The following is an 18,683-nucleotide window of genomic DNA, read 5'->3' as shown; positions in this document are numbered from 1 at the left end:
TAAATGTCATATATCTGTTGTTTCACAATTATTTTGCTAAAGAAATATTTAGAAAACATTTTAGGAAGTGTTGGTATACATTCTTCACTGTGAAATTTCCTGTTTTAAAAAGTGGTGCTGAATTCTCAAAGCTGTTTGGATCCAATTATAAGATATATAAAATTTTTCAAAACTGTCTGTAAGTAATTAAGTGATTAGATATTTAGATCCAAGGCAATAATCTTGAAATGTTTAATATATTAAATGTCAGTTCCCAGTTACCATTCTGAGCAAGGAGAAGCCTCAATTAAATAACTTTCACATATATTTCAAATCATTGTTTTTCCAGATTACAGCCTGCATCTGAATGTACTTAATGTAATGATTTTTACACAATTCCTATTCCAGACATTGTTACTTACATGATTACATGATAGCAACAATGAAAAGATGACAGTTGAGTCTCCACCTAACATGTTTTATTTTTCCACTTAGCAAACTTCCTAACATCTACTTTTCTTTTGACCAGACACAAACAACACAGCATGATTCTTGTTCCCATCAACACACCTGGAGTAGAAATAATAAGGCCCTTGACAGTTTTTGGCTACCTGGGTAAATATTCAATCAGCTTGTCTGTGTATTTGCACTGTGTATTTGCACATAACATTTTAGTGCATGAGATGAATTCTTAGAAATCCTTTGACCCTTAGCATAAATTACCAGTGGAGTTCAGAATGGAACAAATGAAGAGAAAGGTGGTGCAGCGTTCTACCACGTTTTGTCTGCTTTGGGGAAAGGGCAAACTGGTATTTAAGGCAGAGCAACTCTGTCTGCCAGTCTTCTTTTCATCATCCAGGAGGAAGGGTTAATGAAATAGATGTGAAAAATTAAGTAACTCATAGTAATATTCATTTTTAACTTTCTTAATCAACCTATAAAAGTTATTAATAAGCAAAGGGTTTTGACTGATTTGAATGCAGAACTTTTCCTTCCTTCTGTCCTTGGGTGGAATTTCTAAGAAGCAAGGATATTTTGCTCAGTCTCATGTTCACTGTTTCCTTGCTGCTCAGGTTTCTCACTCTGCAAGTGTTTGTTGAGCGCTCAACCCACTCCAGTATTCATACCTGGAGAATCCCATGGACAAAGGAGCCTGGCAGGCTACAGTCCATATGGTCACAAAGAGTCAGATATGACTGAAATGACTTAACATGCACGCACACACAAGCACTGTTACAGGTGATTAGAATACAGTAGTGAACACAGTAAACTAAGATCTCTGCCCTTGTGGAGCTTACTTGCTAGGGGACAGAGACAGAGGATAAATATAGACATGTAAATAAGCTAGGTAGCTGAAAGCAAATGATAAATGTTATAAAAAACTGAACTTTAGGTTTTGTGGTGACCCTGGCTTTTTCTTTATTGTTAAATGTGGCTAATGAAAATATTCAAGAGGTGGATGACTTTTTGTAGGCTGCAACTAGAAAATGCACCCACAGGTTAAGTGGTTGGGTTGTAGAACAGCCTAAAAGACCATGAAAATGGGTTTATAATGTTGCTTGGCTATTAATACCCACCATTGTAGAGCCTATGTTTCAGATTTCAGTATGACAATCTCACCAACATCTCTCCAACTCCCTGCGCCAAGGCCAAAAGAAATACTGTGGACAGAGTTGATTATTAATGTCTGTTCTGACAGGAAAAGGGTGTGGAGTTAACTGGAGATTATCTCCAGAACTTGGCGAGGAGGAAGGATGATGTAAAGACAAAGTGTGGATGTGTTCCCAGTCTCTGTCACACGCCAGCATTTTCAAGAGGCAAACAAGCCTAGACTGGAAGCAAATACACTTTCAGGTCCAGCCTTGGCTTTGTCTGTAATGCTAAACCTGCCCTGTCCCTTCAAGCAGGTTCTTCACACCTTCAGGCATTGGTTTCCACAGTGATAAAATAAGACTTACATAATTCACTTGAAAATTTTCAACCATTGGAACCTTTTTTTTCCCTCAAGCAAAATTTTCTTCGGAAGCCTGTATATTAAAAATTTTAAAGAAGCAAAGAAGCCTCCAACAAATAAAAATAAATGGGAAAAAAATAAATAAAAAACGGAAAATTTTAAAAAAAATTTAAAGAAGCAGTAATAAAACAATAATCAGATGATCTGATTTGAGCTATGGCGCCATCTTCTTTTTCACAGCTCTACAACCTCATAAAATCCATTCAGAAACCTCTGGGTGAAATGATATCTAAAATCTCCTAAAGTTTCTTATGCAGTGATAAGTTTTTGGGCTGTACATTACTGGGGGTTCAGGACTCAGGTCTACCTAGAAATGTCTGACATATGAGGCCTTAAATTCCACTGTCTTTGAGAATTATGTTTCAGTAGATTAATTATCTCTGACTCTATTTTTGTCACCTCATTTTGTTTTCTAAAATCTTATTCTCTATTTTACAGATAATTTCCATGGAGGACATTTTGAGATCCATTTTAATCAAGTGCGAGTTCCTGCCACCAATTTAATATTAGGTGAGATAAATTGAACAAATGATTCTCTAGTAATTTTTTAAAAATATTTTCAGGTCTAAATCTGAAAAAGATGTGAAATCTACCATAATTTAGATACTTTCCTTCTTGTTTACTCCATTTATAAGGGAAAATTATTTCCTTTGGTAATAATAACATTAATAAGGTTTTATTTAAGTATTTGATGTGGTGTCACATCAATTGAAAACATAGCTAAATACAAAAATTATACAATTCGGAGCAACATACTTTTTCCTAAAACATGATTGTCAAGCCTCTACTTGTTTTAATAAAACCTCAGTAGTTTCTGAACACTGTATTCCTCGAATGACTCCATCCTCTTGCTTGTTGGAATCCTACCCAACCTTCAGGGAACATCTCTGATGCCACCTCTTTCGAGAAGGTTCTTGTATTCCTCATTTCATCAATTCAATAAGCCCCTGATCCTGCCAGGCCCTCAGGTTACCATGATGAACAGACACCTTTCCCTCCTATGCTTTTTTTGTCCTTCTCCATATCCTTTATCCCTAGCATCCTTGCCCCTCTTCTAATTTCTAAACTCAGGACTGTGTCTTATCTACCTTGGTAACCATTGCAGCACTAACAAAATAACTTATGCAGAGTAGGTACTCAAGAGACAGTTCTTGAATCTGATCCAAGTTTTTAATGATGGTGGTTTACATTTCTATGTATTAGAAATCAAAGTTCCATAAATGTATAGTGAACCTTATTACAGAACTTACTTTTTTCCTACTGGAATGCCATTTTTATTGAGGATAGTTCATTATTTTCTCAGGATCTGTGTAAATAACAAAAGAAATAGGCTGTGGTCATGTTCTCCTTTCTTTCTCACAGGTGAAGGCAGGGGATTTGAAATTGCCCAAGGCCGGCTTGGACCTGGCAGAATCCACCACTGTATGAGAACAATAGGTTTGGCTGAACGTGCTTTACAGATCATGTGTGAACGAGCAAACCAAAGGGTGGCCTTTAAGAAGAAACTTTATTCACATGTAAGAATATTTACTTACTTGAATTTATTGTAGCCCAATGCACTATACTAACCTTGAACCAAAATAACATTATTTGGTCAGAAAGAGATTTCCTCTGCATAAACAAAGTGATTCTTTTCCACAAAATATATTTATTTGTAGTCTGTATTTAAATATAGTCTGATGATGTGGATGGACCTAGAGACTGTCATACAGTGTTAAGTCAGAAAGAGAAAAACAAATATCATATAATATTCCACATATGATTCCACTTATATGTAAAATTAGAAAATGATACAGGTGAACTTATTTGCAAAGCAGAAATAGAGACACAGAGGTAGAGAACAAACATGGATACCAAGGGGAAACAGGGCAGGATGAATAGGAGGGTTGGGATTGACATATATACACTACTGTGTATAAAACAGATAACTAATTGAACCTTCTGTGTAGCACAAGGGACTCAGTCCTCTGTGGTGACCTAAATAGAAAGGAAATCCAAAAAAGAGGGGTTACATGTACACATACAGCTGATTCACTTTGGTACAAGAGAAACTAACACAACATTGTAAAGCAAGTATATTCCAGTAAAAATTAATGGAAAATCCTAAGATTCCAGCTATATGAGTGTGTATATATATATGTACACTATATATATATAGTATATGTATGTATATATATAGCTGTATATATATATAGGCTGACGAGAGGTAGTTATCTTTGTGCAAGATTTAATAATTCCTTAAGTGCTTCAACACCTCAGCACACAAAGTCTCAATAATTTGTTCAACTTTCTCAGGTTCTCGCTCTCTAGAGAACTTCATACAGTAGCCCTCTCTGTGGACATGAGAGTGCTGTTTTAAGGAAGAAGGAAGACTTTCTTTGGCTCTGTGGAGGAATTAAGACAGATAAGTGGAGAGATATAGAAAAATAGCCCAAAAGTCAGTGAAAGAAAAGAGATCCAAAAATGGAAAGGACTGCTTTATAAAGAAGTGAGCTCCCTGTCACTGGAGAAATGCAAGTAGAAATGGGACCAGCATTAGCTGGGGTGTTCATGATATTTTGAATTTTCATCTCTAAGTTAAGTACTACTGAGCCTATTGTTTACAAAAAACAATACTTACATCCAGGCACTATAATCCAAATTTGAAAATATTTATCAAGAGGGAAAAGATACTACCATATCAGACTTCCTTGCTTACAAGAAATATTCAAAGGAGCTGAAATGGAAAAATTCTTAAGAGCAATGAGATAGCTAAATCATCCCCCTAAAAGCCCTTCTAAGAAGGTGAGAAAAATTATTATTAAATATTTAATACTTAAGATTGCTAACACATACTGTTAAGTCAAACTTGTAGTGGTAAATTGTATCCATGTTTGCTGGACATGTATATTTTAGTACATTTTATAAGATTGTCTCAACTGTACTTTAACAAGGAGTTATAAAGTTCATTTGTGACAACCTTATAAAAATTTTACAGTATATTTTTTACCCTGAATTCTTATAGGCCATGCTTTCTTTTTTGTGAAATAGTATTTAGCAAATCTATGACTTAGTTATAACATTGTTCTTATGGAAAAATATAGCCTGCTTTATGGCATATACCTGGGAATAATTTGTAGAAGAACCCTTTTAATAAACAGTGAGGGCAAGTGTTCAACTGTTGGATGGGCACTGTAGAAGGTAAAATGATGCAGAAGTTTGAGGCTATAAATACAACTCCACATTGCTGCTGGAGTAAGAGCTGAAGAGTTGTTCATGGCACCAAATGTCACTTCATGCACATTTCTCTTCTCAAAATTGCCACCCAAACCCCAAGCAGGGTGCAAGGAAGAACAGAAAGGTTAACCTACAGGCATCTTGAACACACAAAAGCACTCTCCTTAAGTGCTGCTTTCATGACAGATGTTTTAATACTGTGCTAAAGAGAAATTTCTTTTCCACTTTTTAAACTTAATGTAGCAAGCATAACAAGCCTGGGCTTTTCAAAAATAGGCCTCCCTTCTATGAAAACCTCTTGCATTTGGCATAAAGGAAATGATCTGGCAAGAGCTAGAGAGATGTGTGAACAGGTCAAATAAAAATCTGGGCTAGCTTTTTCTTTCCTTTTTTAATTTGTGAAAGTAACATTCCACTTCCCTGAATTTGGAGATCCTTTCCAGCTGCCTTCTACTTTATTCCAGGCACTAAAGTGAAAAGTTCTTTATCAAAGTTCTCTTCTAGTAAATAAGTCTGGCACCTTCTTAGAGCACCCACTTAATTCTTTTTAGAAAATCTAGGGTCTGTAGAGACCCACCTAAGACCACTTTCCTTTATTGTAAAGCTATGAAGTAAATGCATATGGTGGTTTGTTCATGAAGTTATAATCACCTAGTTTGATCAGTTCAGTTCAGTTCAGTTCAGTCACTCAGTCATGTCCGACTCTTTGTAACCCCATGGACTGTAGCACACCAGGCTTCCCTGTCCATCACCAACTCCCAAAGCTTGCTCAAACTCATGCCCATCCAGTTGATGATGCCATCCAACCATCTCAACCTCTGTCATCCCCTTCTCTTCCTGCCTTCAGTCTTTCCCAGCATCAGGGTCTTTTCCAATGAGTCAGTTCTTCACATCAGGTGGCCAAAGTATTGGAGTTTCAGCTTCTGCATGATTCCTTCCAATGAATATTCAGGATTGATTTCCTTGAGGATTGACTGGTTGGATCTCCTTGCAGTCCAAGGGGCTCTCAAGAGTCTTCTCCAACACCACAGTTCAAAAGCATCAATTCTTTTCAAAAGCATCATCAATTCTGGCATTTTGCATGATGTACTCTGCATACAAGTTAAATAAGTAGGGTGACAATATACAGCCTTGATGTATTCCTTTCTCATTTTGGAACCAGTCTGTTATTACCTAGTTTGATAGCCATTAAAAAAAGACACTGACTGCTGGAGTTTTATTTGACATTGTTAATTCAGAGCTTGGTTTCAACCTCTAGGACAGTGCCATCCAACAGAAATATATGTATTATAAGCCAGAAATGTAATTTAAAATATTCTAGTAGCTACATTTTTAAAAAGTAAAAAGAAATAGATGAGATTGATTTTAATAATACATTTTATTTAATCCAGTATATCTGAAATGTTATCATTTCGACATGAAATCAATATAAAAATATTACTAGTGGGTATTTTACATTCTTTTAAAAACCGATTCTTCTAAATTAGATGTATATTTCACACATGTATAATACATCTTGTTTCAGACTAAACATATTTCACATTGCATGTGATTATTGGCTACCATGTTCCTGTGATAGGGAAACTGATCAAAATATCCACCAATGAAGCAATGTACTGGAGCAAACATGTTGTTGTTGTTCAGTTGCTAAGTCATGTCCGATTCTTTGCGACACCGTGCACTGCATCATGCCAGGCTTCCCTTTCTTCACTATCTCCTGGCGTTTCCTCAAACTCATGTCCACTGACTCGGTGATGCCATCTAACTGTTACATCCCATGTCACCCCCATCTCCTCCTGCCCTCAGTATTTCTCAGCATCAAGGTCTTTTCCAATGTGTTGACTCTTCCCATCAGGTGGCCAAAGTATTGGAGCTTCAGCATCAGTCCTTCCAATGAATATTCAGGATTGATTACCTTTAGGATTGACTGGTTTGATCTCCTTGCTGCCCAAGGGACTCTCAGGAATCTTCTCCAGTACAATTTGAAGGCATGAATTCTTTAGCGTTCAGCCTTCTTTATGGTCCAACTCTCACATCTTTATATGACTTCTGGAAAAACCATAGCTTTGACTGTATGGATATTTGTCAGCCAAGTGACATCTCTGCTTTTTAATATGCTGTCTAGATTTGTCATAGCTTTTCTTCCAGAGACCTAGCGTCTTTTTATTTCATGACTGCAGTCACCATCCACAGTTATTTTGAAGCCCAGGAAAATAAAATCTGTCACTGTTTCCACTTTTTCCCCTTCTATTTGCTATGAATTGATGAGACCAGATGCCATGATCTTAGTTTTTTGAATGTTGAGTTTTAAGCTGGTTTTTCAGTCTCCTCTTTCACCTTTATCAAGGGGCTCTTTATTTTTTTTTTCATTTATTTTTATTAGTTGGAGGCTAATTACTTTACAATATTGTAGTGGTTTTTGCCATACATTGACATGAATCAGCCGTGGATTTACATGTGTTCCCCATCCCAATCCCCCCCTCCCACCTCCCTCCCCATCCCATCCCTCTGGGTCTTCCCAGTGCACCAGCCCTGAGCACTTGTCTCATGCATCCAACCTGGGCTGGTGGTCTGTTTCACCTCAAGGGGCTCTTTAGTTCCTAAAGCAGAAGTAGATGTTTTTCTTGAATTGTCTTACCTATTCTGTTGGCAGTTAGATGTTGGCAATTAGATCTCTGGTTCCTCTGCCTTTTCTAAATCCACCTTGAATATTTAGAAGTTCTTGGTTCATGTACTGTTGAAGAATAGCTTGGAGAATTTTGAGCATTACTTGGCTAGCATGTGAAATGAGTGCAATTGTGCAGCAGTTTGAACATTCTTTGGCATTGCCTTTCTTTGGGATTGGAATGAAAACTGACCTTTTTCCGTCCTGTGACCACTGCTGAGTTTTCCAAATTTGCTGGCATATTGAGTACAGCACTTTCACAGCATCATCTTTTAGGATTTGAAATAGCTCAACTGGAATTCCATCACCTCCACTAGCTTTGTTCATAGTGATGCTTCCTAAGGCCCACTCAACTTCACACTCCAAGATGTCTAGCTCTAGGTGATAGATCACACCATCATGGTTATCTGGGTCATGAAGATCTTCTTATATAGTTCTGTGTATTCTTGCCACCTCTTCTTTATATCTTCTGCTTCTCTTAGGTCCATACTGTTTCTGTCCTTTATTGTGCCCATCTTTGCATGAAATGTTCCCTTGGTATCTCTAATTTTCATGAAGAGATCTCTAATCTTTCCTATTCTATTGTTTTCCTCTATTTCTTTGCATTGTTCACTTAGGAAGGCTTTCTTATCTTTTGGAACTCTGCATTCAGATGGATATATCTTTCCTTTTCTCCTTTGCCTTTCATAGCTCTTCTTTTCTCAGCTATTTGTAAGGCCTCTTCAGACAACCGTTTTGTTTTTTGCATTTCTTTTTCTTGGGGGTGGTTTTGAACATTGCCTCCTATACAGTGTTATGAACTTCTGTCCATAGTTTTTCAGGCACTCTGTCTATCAGTTCTAATCCCTTGAATCTGTTTGTCACTTCCAGTGTATAATCATAAGGGATTTGATTTAGGTCATAGCTGAATGGCCTAGTGGTTTTCCCTACTTTCTTCAGTTTAAGTCTGAATTGTACAATAAGGAGTTCATGATGAGCCACAGTCAGCACCCGGTCTTGTTTTTGCTCACTGTTTAGAGCTTCTCCTTCTTCAACTGTAAAGAATATAATCAATCTGACTTCGGTATTGACCATCTGGTGATGTCCACATGTAGAGTCATCTCTTGTGTTGTTGAAAGAATATGAAATAGATAACCCTAAATGCTTCTATTAAAGAAGTTGAATTAACAGTTTAATATATCTTGAAAAAAGAAATCTTCAGGCCCAAATGGTGTCAGTGGTGAATTCTGATGAACAACTAAAGAAGAAATAACACCAATTCTGCACAAAAAAATCTCTTCCGGGAAAATGAAGAAGAGGAAACACATTCCAGCTCATTTATGAGACCAAAATTACCAAACAACAAGCTACAGACCACTATAGATGCAAAAATCTAGAGTAATCCAGCAGTATGTAAAAAGAACAACCAAGTGATGTTTATCCCAGGAATACAAGGCTGATTCATATTCATATGTCAGTCATTAAGAAAATTATTCATTGTAATCTACCATTTAACTGCCTAAAAAGAAAAACCATATGATCATATCAACTGATGCAAAAAGGCAATTGACAAAATATCAGCATCTATTCATGATATACTAGAGACAGAAAGGAGTTTATTTAACCTGATTCAGACCATCTAAAGATTCTATAGCTAACATCGTACTTAATGATGAAAGGCTGAGTGTTTCCTTCCCAAACTGAGAACAAGGGAGGTTTGCCCTCACCATTGCTCTTCATCGTCATAGAGGAAGCCTTAGCCACTGCAGTGAGACAAGAAAAAGACAGTGCCTAGTTGGGGGGGAAACGAAATAAAACTGTGCCTCTTTGCAGACAACATGATTGTGTATATCCTTAGGCATCTACCAAACAAAACAACAATACCTCCTAGAACTAAAAATAAGTGAGTTTAGCAAAGTCTCAGAATTATATCAACATGTAAAATTAATTTTATTTCTACTTACTGCATGCTAAGTCTCTTCAGTCATGTCTAACTCTTTATGACACTATAGACTGTAACCCACCAGACTCCTCTGTCCATAGTTAAGAATACTGGAGTGGATTGCCATTGCCCTCCTCCAGGAGATCTTCCCGACCCAGGGATTGAATCCACATCTCCTGTAGCTCCTGCATTGGCAGGTGGGTTCTTTACCACTAGCTAGCAGTGAACATTTGGAAGCTGAAATTTTTTAAACACCATTTTACAATAGACTAAGAAAGGAAATAGGTACACATATAACAAAATATGTATGCTATCTATATGCTAAAAATTATAAAAGTAATGAAAGAAGCCTAAATAAATACAGAGAAATATGGAATGTATAGATGGCAAACAAACGCATCAGCAACTGGGGAAATACAAATTAAAACCACCATGAGATGTCTCTGCACATTGTGAAAATGGCTAAATCTTAAAAATACTCACTATACCTAGTGCTGATAACTGGAACTCTCATATTCTGCTGGTGGGAATGTAAAGTGGCATAGTCACTCTGGAAAATGTTGACAGTTTATAAGTATTTACCACATGACCTAACAACTCCACTCCTGGTATTTGCTTTTAAAAATGAAAAGGTATGTTCACACAAAAACTTATATACATATATTTACAGATGCTCTTTAATAATCACCAAAAATTGAAAACAGCCCAAATGTACTTCAACAGTCGAATGGATAAACAAACTGTGGTACATCCCTACAGTGGAATACCACTCACTGATAAAAAAGGAATGGACAATTGATAAACAGAACAATTTGGATGAAATTCAAATGAATTATGCTGAGTGAAGGAAGGAAGCTGGCCTCTAAAGAACACATGTCAAAGAATCCCATTTATATGACCTTCGGAAAAAGGCAATAGTATAATAACTGACAAACCTAGACAGCATATTAAAAAGCAGAGACATCACTTTGCCGACAAAGGTCAATATAATCAAAAGCTATGGTTTTTCCTGTAGTCATGTACGGATGTGAGAGTTGGACCATAAAGAAGGCTGAGAGCTGAAGAATTGATGCTTTTGAACTGTGGTGTTGGAGAAAACTCTTGAGTCCCTTGGACAGCAAAATCAAACCAGTCAATCCTAAAGGAAGTCAACCCTGAAAATTCATTGGAAGGACTGACGCTGAAGCTGAAGCTCCAATACTTTGGCCACCTGATGTAAAGAGCTGACTCATTAGAAAAGACCCTGATGCTGGGAAAGATTGAGGGCAGGAGGAGAAGGGGGTGACAGAGGATGAGATTTTTGGATGGCATCATTAGTTCAATGGACATGAGAACTCAATGGACTGCATGCTACATTCCATGGGATCGCAAAGAGTTGGACACAACTCAACAACAACAACATAATAACTGAAAACCATTCAGTGGTTTCTACAGGTTAGAGGTAGGGCTATTAAAGGGCAGCATGAGGGAGTTTTGAGAGGAAGAAACTGTTTTATATCTTGATTGTGGTTATACCAGCCTATGAATGTGTTACAATTCATAGAACTGTTTACCAAAGAAAAAGTTCATGTTTACTAAATAAATAATAGTAACAATACAACGAAGGACTGCTGGACCATTCTTACACTGAAATTGTCTTGGGAATTATGTAGACTGTCTATAAGCAGATCCACCACCTTACACTTAACAAGTTTCAGTGGGACTATGCAGTTAGCATTCAAAATAGCCAGTATGGAGAATCTTGGCAACAAGACAATTGCTCAGTTTGGCTGTCTTCACTTTAGACACCAGAATATCCAAAATAAATTATTTTTATGAGCAAATAAATTTTTTTTTCTAAAATCTTCAATGTTACCTGCAGCCATACTATATACTATGTATATGGCTGGATGGTTATATCAAACTAAGTCTTCCATTTAAAAATATTAATATATAGAATAGGATGTTTTCATGTGCTATATGTGGACCTCAGACACCAGCTTATCTCCTCCCTCTTCTGCTGCCCTTTGTTCCCCTCCAGGAGGTGATAGCTCACTGGATTGCTGAAAGCCGAATTGCCATTGAGGAGATCCGCTTGTTGACCTTGAAAACTGCCCACAGCATTGATACTCTGGGCAGCGCTGGTGCTAAGAAAGAGGTGAGAACCTTTGGACCACCATCTGCCAAGTCATACGTTTCTCCCACACTTTGGGCATTCCAGGTTTCATGGTAACTGGAATTTTGGAAGCTTCAGAATATTGGAAGCTTCCATTTGATTTTGGTTTAAAGATTATAAATGTATGTCATTTGCCAGTTTTCCTTTCACTGGGCTGCTTTAGGGGATGATTTTCAGGATGAAGAATATCTTCAGCTTTCTCAAGATGCAGCAACAGAAGATAGGAAAATACTAGACTTTATGCAGACTTGGAATTATACCCGGTATGTCACCTTCTGCCAACCTCTTGACCTTGAGCAAAGTATCTAACTAATCTGCCTATGACCTAGAGTTCCAATGCAGAATAACCAAGTTGATGTAGAATGCAGAGCACTATGCTGCCACATAGAAATGATTCATAGAAAGTCCCTTTTGTCCTCTGCCGCATTATGTTTCTGGCTTATTTGGAATAAGAACATAATTATTTAATAACTATAAAATCAATGACACTTCCATGTTCTAGCTATTGTAAATAGTGCTGCAATGAACAGTGGGATTCATGTATCTCTTTCAGTTTTGGTTTCCTCAGGGTATATGCCTAGGAGTGGGATTGCTGGGTCATATGCTGGTTTTATCCCTAGATTTTTTAAAGAATCTCCATACCATCTTCCATAGTGGCGATATCAATTTACATTCTCACCAACAGTGCAAGAGTGTTCCCTTTTCTCCACACTCTCTTCAGCATTTATTGTTTGTAGACTTTTTGATGAGGGCCATTCTGACCAGTGTGAGGTGATATCTCATTGTAATTTTGATTTGCATTATTCTAATAATGAGCAATATTGAGCATCTTTTCATGTGTTTGTTAGTCATCTGTATGTCTTCTTTGGAGAAATATCTGTTTAGATCTTTTTCCCACTTTTTGATTGGGTTGTTTGTTTTTCTGGTATTGAGTTGTATGATCTGCTTGTATATTTTGGAAATTAATCCCTTGTCCATTGTTTCATTTGCTATTGTTTTCTTCTATTCTGAGGGTTGTCTTTTCACCTTGCTTATAGTTTCCTTTACTGTGCAAAAGCTTTTAAGTTTAATCAGGTCCCACTTGTTTACTTTTGTTTGTTTGTTTTGTTTTACAGAGTCATTTTATTTATTTTTTTTCCATTTATTTTTATTAGTTGGAGGCTAATTACTTTACAATATTGTAGTGGTTTTTGCCATACACTGACATGAATCAGCCATGGATTTACATGTGTTACCCATCCTGAACCCCCTCCCACCTCCCTCCCCATCCCATCCCTCTGGGTCGTCCCAGTGCACCAGCCCTGATCACTTGTCTCATGCATACAACCTGGACTGGCGATCTATTTCACACTTGATAATATACATGTTTCGATGCTGTTCTCTCAGATCATTCCACCCTCGCCTTCTCCCATAGAGTCCAAAAGTCTGTTCTATGCATCTGTGTCTCTTTTTCTGTCTTGCATATAGGGTTATCATTACCATCTTTCTAAATTCCATATATATGCATTAGTATACTGTATTGGTGTTTATCTTTCTGGCTTACTTCACTCTGTATAATGGGCTCCAGTTTCATCCATCTCATTAGAACTGATTCAAATGAATTCTTTTTAATGACTGAGTAATATTCCATTGTGTATATGTACCACAGCTTTCTTATCCATTCGTCTGCTGATGGGCATGTAGACTGCTTCCATGTCCTGGCTATTATAAACAGTGCTGCGATGAACATTGGGGTACACGTGTCTCTTTCAGATCTGGTTTCCTCGGTGTGTATGCCCAGGAGTGGGATTGCTGGGTCATATGGCAATTCTATTTCCAGTTTTTTAAGGAATCTCCACACTGTTCTCCATAGTGGCTATACTAGTTTGCATTCCCACCAACAGTGTAAGAGGGTTCCCTTTTCTCCACACCCTCTCCAGCATTTATTGCTTGTAGACTTTTGTTTTTATTTCCGTTACTCTAGGAGGTGAGTCATAGAGGATCTTGCTTTGATTTATGTCATCGAGTGTTATAGCTATGTTTTCCCCTAAGAGTTTTATAGTTTCTGGTCTTACATTTAGGTCTTAATCCATTTTGAATTTATCTTTGTGTATGGCACTATTTACAATAAAAACAGCACTATTTACAATAGCTAGAACATGGAAACAACCTAGATGTCCATCGATAGATGAATGGATAAAGAAGTTGTGGTACATATACACAGTGGAATATTACTCAGCCATAAAAAGGAACACATTTAAGTCAGTTCTAATGAGGTAGATGAACCTAGAACCTATTAAACAGAGTGGAGTGTATCAGAAGGACAAAGATAAATACCATATTCTAATACATATATATGGAATCTAGAAAAATGGTACTGAAGAATTTATTTACAGGGCAACAATGGAGAAACAGACATACAGAATAGACTTATGGACATGGGGAGAGGGGAGGAGAGGGTGAGATGTATGGAAAGAGTAACATGGAAACTTACATTACCATGTGTAAAATAGATAGCCAATGGGAATTTGCTGTGTCTCAGGAAACTCACACAGGGGCTCTGTATCAACCTAGAAGGGTGGGTTGGGGAGGGAGATGGGAGGGAGTTTCAAAAGGGAGGGGATATATGTATACGTATGGCCGATTCATGTTGAGGTTTGACAGAAAACAGCAAAATTCTGTAAAGCAATTATCCTTCAATAAAAAATAAATTAATTAAAAAAAAATCAATGATACTGCTAAGGGAAAATGATTAGCGAAGACTCTTTACCTCTTTATGACCCCTAACATGAGTATCATTTATCACCTGCCTGAAATCCTTCTGCAAACAAGGCAAGGCAAGTTATAAATAAGTTAATAGAAGTAATTTGGATGAGTTATTTCTTTCCAGAAGGTCTATGTTGACTGAAATATGGCTGCATTAGCGGATCTTTGTTGGCTTTCATCAAAGATCCTGTTTTAGTGGTGAGTGTTTGTGGAAAAGTTCTCTTGTTTCTTTTCACAAAGAAAATACAGATTAGATAAAATTCTGTCACACATATTGTCTAAGAACATTCTTCTTACATCTTGTTTATGTAGATTGCAATGATTAAAGTGGCTGCCCCCCGTGCTGTCTGCAAAATTATTGACCGGGCCATCCAAGTGTGTGGAGGTGCGGGTATTTCCCAGGATTACCCTCTGGCTAACATGTGAGTGCTGTGTGCTAAGCAGTTTCAGTCGTGTCCGACTCTTTGCAACCCTATGGATGGTAGCCCACTAGGCTCCTCTGTCCATGAGATTCTCCAGGCAAGAGTACCAGAGTGGGTTGCCATGCCCTCCTTCAGGGGATCTTCCCAACCCAGGGATCCAACCCACGTGTCTTATGTCTGCTGTATTGGCAGGTAGTTTCTTTACCATTAGCTAACATGTCATCTAATCACCATCTACATTTAATGGGGTTGGGGTTAAATATCTGCAGATGCTTTGATATCATTTACAAAGAAAATAAAAATAACTAACTTACTTTAAAGCATAATTGAAAGCTAACTGAGGTAATATAGGTACTTTACAATAGACCTCTGTACCAATAAATAGTATTATGATTACAATTGTCATTTCACTCAATTATGTTCACTTTTACCCTGAGAGGGTGCACTGAGGGTTCCTGGACTGTAAATAACTCATGAGGGTTCACCCTGGAACAGGAAGGAGGACAGGCGCAGAGCTGATCAAAGAGGGGCCCAGAGCCAGGCTTAGGTAGGCACTTAGGACGCTTTACCACCCACACCCATAGCTGTGGCCAGACTGCGGCCATTCCTGCCAGCCAACACATCATGTCCGCATGGTGAGTGCTGAGATCAAGAAGGTACACTCACCACCGGACATGATACCACCTTCTCTGTCACACTGGAGATAAGAATCTGGTGCCCCATCAGTTTTTCCCCCATCAATTTTTAATAAGAACTGGATATATAGTACTATATATTTATATTATATAAAAGTTATATATTCTTCATGGCCTGTGTCTTACCTAAGATGTCTCCTAGCAACTTCTAGTACCTACAGCAAACCAAGAATGAGATTAAGCCCACTGCACCATGCCATTTAAGTTTCCACTCCCAAATTGAGGACTTTAAAATGACATTTCACAAGCCCTTGGGCGTACTTTTCTTGTTTTTCCCTGTGCAATTTTTCTTATCACTGCCTTGGTGAGATTTCAAACACTAATAATCTTAGCTTAGAATCAGAGTGACTGTTGAAGCATCAGGTTTCTCTGTGATAAGTCCTGCCACTCTGCTCTTTATGTTTTTGCAGGTATGCCCTAGTGCGGACTTTGCGCATAGCAGATGGGCCTGACGAAGTCCACCTCTCAGCAGTTGCAAAAATGGAGCTGAGGGACCAAGCCGAAAGCCTGAGGGCCAAGATATAGGAGGTGACACCACCTCACCTTGATACACACTTCATCAGTGCCAGCATTTGAATATTTTTCCACTTTCGCAGCAGCTTGAGCACAGGATTACTCACTCGCTTTGGTAAAAATTTGAGCATCTGTTTTAATCAAAGGCCTTTGTCATTTCAAGGATCACAGCTGAAATTTTATAATCTCAAGGGTTTAAGTGAAAAAGGAAATTTCATAGCTGTTGTCATTCAGTCTAACACCTAAACGTATATAGCATTTAGTTTTTAAACACACTACTTGTAAAGAAATCATGAAGTAGGTTGGAGAACTAAATCATAAGCATAAAAATATTTTTACTTTTTTACTTTCAGGAATTGTTCCATTTAAATAAATATTAAAGAAATATTTAATCACTACTTTGTAAAAATATAGTGGGATCTCCTTTTGGTTATTGGTTTTAGGGGTTGGTTTAACACTGTGTGGTATTGTTTGCATTGAAGGAGGCATGACTGATTGGGTCATTTTAGAGTTTATATTGTTATAAGTCTCTTCATAATTCAGCAGGAAGCATTTATCCATAAAATCTGATTATGGTTTAAAGTTTACTAGAAGACATGGCATCTTATAGAAAAAATAAAATTAAGAAAAATTTCAATTATGTATAAAATGTTGATGTGAACAATGAATGTTTTAACCTACAAGAAAATTATATAGTTTTGAGAGGAGATTAAAAACAATATGCTCTGAACACCATTTTGTTAAAAACAATACCCTAAGCCAACATCCTTGTGGCGTGTTAAATCAGTCCTGCCAGGACTACAGCCCTGGACCACTTGTGAATCTTGAACACCTGAATTATGTGGTCAGCATAACTTAGGAACTGAATTTCCGATTTCTAAAAATGTTAATTAATTTAGATTCTCAACTCAGTTACTGGAAAACTTTTAAGTATGCTCAGAATAACTTGGGTATGTGAATTGTCTTTGGCAAATGTAAATTTTTTGAAGTCTAAATGCAAGTATTTTGAATGAAAATTTAGCACCCAAATTAAGAAAGTAAAAAATATAAACCAGATTTTGAAGACTTGGTATAAAAAAAATAAATGTTTCATTAATACATTTTAAATATTGATTACATGATGAAATGTTAATATTTTAGATATATTGAATTAAATAAAATATATATTTTAAATTAATTTTACCTGTTTCTTGTTGCATTTTTAGCTTCTATGGATGCCATTAGAATAGTTTCTGACAAATTTTTTAAATTTTCAAATGAAAGTATTTTGAATTCAAAAAGCTTTAAAACTGTACATGAATTTACTGATGTGCCTAAATTATTTCAATCATTATTTAAATGTTTTCTTGGAGTGAGGGTGGGTACCCGGCATTTGACAAAGACCTGGGTTCTGAGTCTTGTGTGTCATGTGGGCTTTGTAAACATTTGCCTTTGAGCCTTAACCTTGTGGTATCTTGTATTTCCTTCTGTATGTTGGGATTAACTTTCAAACTTAGAGGACCCTTATCTACTGAGGGCTTGTGTGATAATCACTGAAGCTGTATAAAAATACTTTGGTACTTGTGAACAACAATAAAGCCTTCTATAAGGCATCCTTTTTTAGGTGGATAAAATCTTATAACCCAAGCTATTCAGTCTTATTACTAGTTTTAAAAATTGCAACTTAGAAGAAATCAAGATTGTGTCTGACCAATTAGAATTAAAAGTTGTATCTGGTAATTGTAATTTTGTGATAATTTTTTCCTCCTTGAGAAAAACTGGCTGAATTGGTGGTTGACTTATTTCAATTGATCTGTTTTTATCTGTCTGTCATATACGCAGCTGTCCTCTCCCCATGTGATCCATATTCACCTCTCTCACCTACCTTTAATTTATTCAGATAAAATCATATTAAAAAACCGTAGTAAAGATTGTTGAAAGGAAAAATTCCAGTCAACAAAGAATAAAGTAAGACCAAGGGCCCTTTCCCTTAATCACAGTGAGTGCATGGCTGACTGCAAACACGCAGTGGCAGGTCCCTTTCCAGGGTCTCCTCAGGCTGTCACTGCAAGTCGCTCTGAGCAGTCCACCCAGGACAGTCAGCCCGGTTTGCCAGTCCTTTGAACCCTCACAGGTTTAAAGTCAGAAGTCGCCCTTCAGGTAACCTCACACAGGAAGGTAGGAAGAAAGGGAGCGCTCACCTGTTAGTGGGCAGCAGCAGGGAAGGAGGGGCAGTGGCTGCCCAACTGGAAGCCACCATAAGGCTTTACACAAAAGTGGCCACAAAAGGCATGGCTTGTCCAGGGAGTAGCCAGGTAAGGACCTCCAGGAGTTGATGGTTTAACCTTTGAGAACACACAAGAGAAAGTTAGGTTGATC

At 37.4% G+C, this 18,683-nt stretch overlaps 1 protein-coding gene across 1 annotated transcript in view; it reads left to right on the top strand.

Moving 5' to 3' along the window:
* Positions 1-18,050, top strand: part of ACAD11 (acyl-CoA dehydrogenase family member 11) — a 103,844-nt gene extending 85,794 nt beyond the window's left edge. Inside the window, exons 15-20 of the mRNA XM_043873584.1 lie at positions 509-594; positions 2,432-2,503; positions 3,356-3,510; positions 11,816-11,932; positions 15,008-15,117; positions 16,223-18,050. Of these exons, the coding sequence (XP_043729519.1) occupies positions 509-594; positions 2,432-2,503; positions 3,356-3,510; positions 11,816-11,932; positions 15,008-15,117; positions 16,223-16,337 (655 nt within the window). The 3' untranslated portion in view covers positions 16,338-18,050. The remainder of the gene's footprint in view (positions 1-508; positions 595-2,431; positions 2,504-3,355; positions 3,511-11,815; positions 11,933-15,007; positions 15,118-16,222) is intronic.
* The last annotated feature ends 633 nt before the right edge of the window (positions 18,051-18,683 follow it).

The sequence above is a fragment of the Cervus elaphus genome, chromosome 19, assembly GCF_910594005.1.
Source record: "Cervus elaphus chromosome 19, mCerEla1.1, whole genome shotgun sequence".
Lineage (NCBI taxonomy): Eukaryota > Metazoa > Chordata > Mammalia > Artiodactyla > Cervidae > Cervus > Cervus elaphus.
This window is presented reverse-complemented; position numbering and strand designations above follow the sequence as displayed.